At 29.6% G+C, this 4,577-nt stretch overlaps 1 protein-coding gene and 1 pseudogene across 1 annotated transcript; one reads left to right on the top strand and one right to left on the bottom strand.

Annotated features, from left to right (window-relative positions):
• Positions 1–238: 238 nt before the first annotated feature.
• Positions 239–779, bottom strand: LOC120198160 (polygalacturonase-like). The gene is made up of 2 exons (XM_039199533.1): positions 611–779; positions 239–538 (listed from the first exon to the last, which is right to left on the bottom strand). The coding sequence occupies exons 1-2, from the start codon at positions 698–700 to the stop codon at positions 239–241; spliced, it is 390 nt and encodes a 129-aa protein (XP_039055464.1). The 5' UTR covers positions 701–779.
• A 1,482-nt stretch (positions 780–2,261) lies between these two features.
• On the top strand, positions 2,262–3,733 carry LOC120198159 (annotated as a pseudogene).
• Positions 3,734–4,577: the final 844 nt, after the last annotated feature.

Raw genomic sequence — 4,577 nt, 5'->3', positions numbered from 1 at the left:
TACGTTTGTTACATTTTCATTTGGTTGGTTCTTTTCGACGTGGTTGAGAACAAGTGCCAATTGTTCCTAGTTATATCATGTCAATTTTATGTGTGTTTTTTATTCGAGTCTTTTATATTTCTTGAAGATACTTTCTACCGGTATACTCTACTTTTGTAAGCTGATTTCAAGTATATTATAATCGAGTACAATCATGTCAACTTACCCAAAAATGAAACAGTTTATTCATAACATTGAATCATAATGAAATAAATTTGTTTACATAAAATGAATTACTTCTTGACCTTTCTGATGGGTCTAGAGCCTTCTGCTTCGGTGGCAGAACATGCAGGAGGATTTGTTTGCCAGCAATTTTAGGTTTAACATTTTTACATAAGGATACCGCTTCTCCTCCACTATATGTAATGTCAATGTCGTTGAGTTCCACGTTTTGGCATGGGAATGCAGCACTGCAAATAATTGTTACAGCTTCTGGAAGTGAAGATGTTCCATGAATGTTATTGAAACTAATGCTGCTTAGTTTAACTTTTGATTCTTCCTGCACGAAAAAATATTGATTAAAAGAATAATTAACTATTATTCATTAGGATTTTGATAAGTATGTGCATACCTTCAAATTGCATTTATTCCATGGACAATATTTCTGGTCAACGATGATTGGGCTCTCAACATTTTTTACGGTGATATCTTCAAAAGCCATATATGATGCAACGCCAGGATAAGAGTTTGGCCAAGTTTTGATTCTAACACCATTCGAAGTACCGCTAATTATGCAGTTCGAGATTTTAATTCCTTTAATGGGTTCTTCATTTTTATGAAATTTAACGAATCTATGGATTAAATCTAAAAATATAGGCTCTAAGATTAACCTATTCAAATTTTAATCGATTATGCAAATCAAATAATTAATTCGGAACCTCGAGAAAATAAGGACCAAATTAAGAATTCACCTAATTTAAGGACTAAATTAAGAATATAAATAATATAGATTTGAACTAAAATATTAAAAGGTTTAATTTAAAACCTAAAATTCTAGGACTAATGTAAAGAAATTGAAATTAAAGACCAAAAATTAAAAAAAAAAACAATTAACACGTATAAAAGGATTGAATTGGAACAATTTAAAAATGTAGAACTAAAATTTAAACATTAAATAAAGGACTAAAATGAAAGAAATCAGAACATAAAGTTTAAATTAAGAAATTGCAAAAATTAAAAAATGGAATTTAAAGGACTGAAATGTAAATTCTGAAAGTAAATGCATAAATTAAAATAACAAAAATTTAAAGGCAAAATTATAAATAACAAAAAATAAATTAATCGAATAAAAAAAGGTTAAGAGTGAATTTAATTGTTACCCGGACCATAAATAATACAAGTCATACCCTAGGGCGGATCATCGCAAGGTCGTAAAATAATTCGAATATAAAAAAAGTTATCAGTTAGGAATTAGAAAATTAGGGGGTTAGCAGTTAAAAATTAGAATTTTACCTGGACTATGAATAATGTGGATCATACCCCAAGGAGGGTCACCACAAGATCGTATTAAGTTTAATATTCGAATATAAACAATAAGGGACCAAAATGCAATGCAATAAAATAAAATAAAATAGTAACCGAATTAGAAATAAAAAGTGACTAAAATGAAAAATATTATATTAAAAATAAAACGTTTAATTGAGCCACAAACATACATCATGTAAACGGAATTGCTTAAACTTAAAATCTCTAAAGAGAACAAAACTCCCTTAAACTACTAAGATTGTTTGACGAGTTCAAATCAAGTGAGTTACTCAACATATATATACAAGTATTTTCACCATATTATAATATTAAATAAGATTTTACTTACGAATAGAATATTTTAAAAGTAATTACTATTATGTATAATAATGAAATTTCAAAATTATGATAGCTGGTAATTGTTCATCGTCTTAATTGTACGAAGGAATTATTTATATATAAATAGTTAATTAAGTAATGCTTTTAAATCATTTGTTAGTAAAGTAATTTTACTTGGTCTGCGTAGTTTAAGTTTGTGAACAAATTGATCATAAAATTATCTAGTAAAGCCAGGTGGATATAAAAAAGAAAAAAAATCATAGAATTAAAGCTTAGCCGCATGATTTTTGCAAATTGCTTAAATTAGAAAATAATTAATTAAAAGTTTTGGTTGGTTGCAACTTTTCTTCGAACTCTATATATTTGAAACAAAACAAAAGAACACTCATTCATCCTTTAAGACAAAATAATTTTAAAACATGGCATTACAACTTAATGTTGTTTCACGCACATTTATAATATTGATTTTATTTATGTTCGTTATTGAAGCTCAAACAAGTGTTATTGATGTTGTGGATAAATTTGGCGCAAAAGCTGATGAGAAAACGGATTTGAATAAGGTAAGTGAAATTACAGTTCATTCTAATATTCCAACAACAAGAGTATGTAGAATTTATTTATTTATTTATTTATTTTAGCCATTGTTGGATGCTTGGAATGAAGCATGTGCTTCAACAACTGCATCAAAAATTCTTATTCCCAAAGGAACATATTTATTAAGTAAAGCAAACCTGGCTGGTCCTTGCAAGGCTCCTATTGAGCTTCAAGTTCAAGGCACTATAAAGGCTCCATCTGATCCTAAAGGTTTCAAAGAACCTGTATGGATTTCTATCAGTAGACTTCAAAATTTTAAAATGTCTGGTGGAGGAATTTTTGATGGACAAGGAACTATTGCTTATACAAGAGAAGGTTGCGATAAACATAACTTTTGTGGTACCCTTCCCATTGTAAGGTTTCTTACCGTTTTGCAAGCATTAAAGATTTTTTATTTTAAGTATAACTAACGTATTTCTTTATGGCTCTTTTAACTCCGGAATTAAACAGAATTTAAGGTTTGATTATTTGACCAACGTCATGATACAAGATATAACTAGCAAAGATAGCAACAGTTCCATGTTAATGTTTTGGGATGCAAAAACATTACTTTCCAAAGTTTCACTGTATCTGCACCTAAAGATAGCCCAAACACAGATGGAATTCACATTGGGAGATCAGATGGGGTCAACATTATTAATACAAATATAAAAACCGGTGATGATTGTATTTCATTTGGGGATGGTTCTAAAAATGTGGTCGTCAAAGGAGTAAGTTGTGGACCAGGACATGGAATCAGTATCGGGAGTCTTGGATTATATCAAAATGAAGAACCGGTTAAGGGAATTAAAGTCTCGAGTTGCACCATCAGTGATACATCGAATGGTGTTAGAATCAAGACTTGGCCAAACTCTTATCCTGGCATTGCATCAGATATGCATTTTGAGGACATCAACGTAAAGAATGTCGAGAACCCAATCTTGATTGACCAAAAATATTGTCCTTGGAATAAATGTAATTTGAAGGTATGAACATACTAATCAAAACCCTAATAGAATAAAAATAGTTAATTATTCCTTTAACCAATATTTTGTTTATGCAGGAAGAATCCAAAGTTAAGCTAAGCGACATTAGCTTCAAGAATATTCATGGCACATCTGCACTTCCAGAAGCCGTAAAAATCATTTGCAGTGCTAACTTACCGTGTCAAAATGTGGAACTCAACAACATCGATATTACACATAGCGGAGGAAAAGCAGTATCCTTATGTAAAAATGTTAAACCTACACTTACAGGCAAACAAAATCCTCCTGCATGCACTGAGACTGGCCCCACCAGAAAACTCATGAATTACTAATTCATTTTATGTAAACCAGTTTATTTCATTATGATTTGATGTTATGAATAAACTATTTCGTTTTTGGGTAAGCTACGTGTACTTATGATAGTGAACTATAAATGGACTCACAAAATTAGACTATACCAATAGAAATCTTCAAGAAATATAAAAGATTAGAATAAAAAAACTTACATAAATATTACAAGATATAACTAGCAGAAACCAAAACATATTCTCAATCACACTGAATTAACCAACCGCATAAAAATGTAACAATGGAGATAAAAAACTCTCAAGAAAACCCACAAACAATAGTCATAAAAAGTATATCCATTAACTATGTAAACAACAAAGGACACATCAAACCTCAAATGCCTAAAAAACATACATAATCCTCAAGAAAGAAACTTGTAATACTTGGTTTTCGTTTGTTCTATCCTTTCTCAAGGTCTAAATATTTTTATTGAAGCTGAATTTGAAGTCTTAGACATCAGTCGATTTGCAATGAATTTTCAGGTGGGATTCGAGCATTTCCGAGTCAATATGTCTTCTTGAAACATGATCAAATTTCAGTTATATTTGTAACGCATTTTGAAACGCTTCAATCAAACATCGAGAACTAAATATATGCTTATTTTAACGAAGACACGGCATGTAGAAATTGAATACGAGTCCAATACTAGATTTTTAATTGATTATAAAATTTCAATTATTTTATTGATTATTTATAATTAAATTCACCTTTAGACTTTCCATTATTTACCCAGGGTAATTTAAAATATCTTTTTATTATTGTAAGATTTATTTTTTTAATTAATGTATCTAGTACTAACGTAAAAGATACTATATTTTTTTAAAAGTT

This window comes from Hibiscus syriacus, unplaced genomic scaffold (assembly GCF_006381635.1).
Source record: "Hibiscus syriacus cultivar Baekdansim isolate YM2019G1 unplaced genomic scaffold, ASM638163v2 tig00117056_pilon, whole genome shotgun sequence".
Classification (NCBI taxonomy): Eukaryota; Viridiplantae; Streptophyta; class Magnoliopsida; order Malvales; family Malvaceae; genus Hibiscus; species Hibiscus syriacus.
The sequence above is the reverse complement of the archived record's forward strand: the minus strand, read 5'-3'. Positions and strand labels throughout refer to the sequence as shown.

Excerpts from the sequence above, each read along its gene's own strand:
- LOC120198160 (XM_039199533.1), bottom strand. The coding sequence starts at position 700 with ATGGCTTTTGAAGATATCACCGTAAAAAATGTTGAGAGCCCAATCATC. Across the intron at positions 539-610 it reads GGAATAAATGCAATTTGAAG|GAAGAATCAAAAGTTAAACT; the intron begins GTATGCACATAC and ends TTTTTCGTGCAG.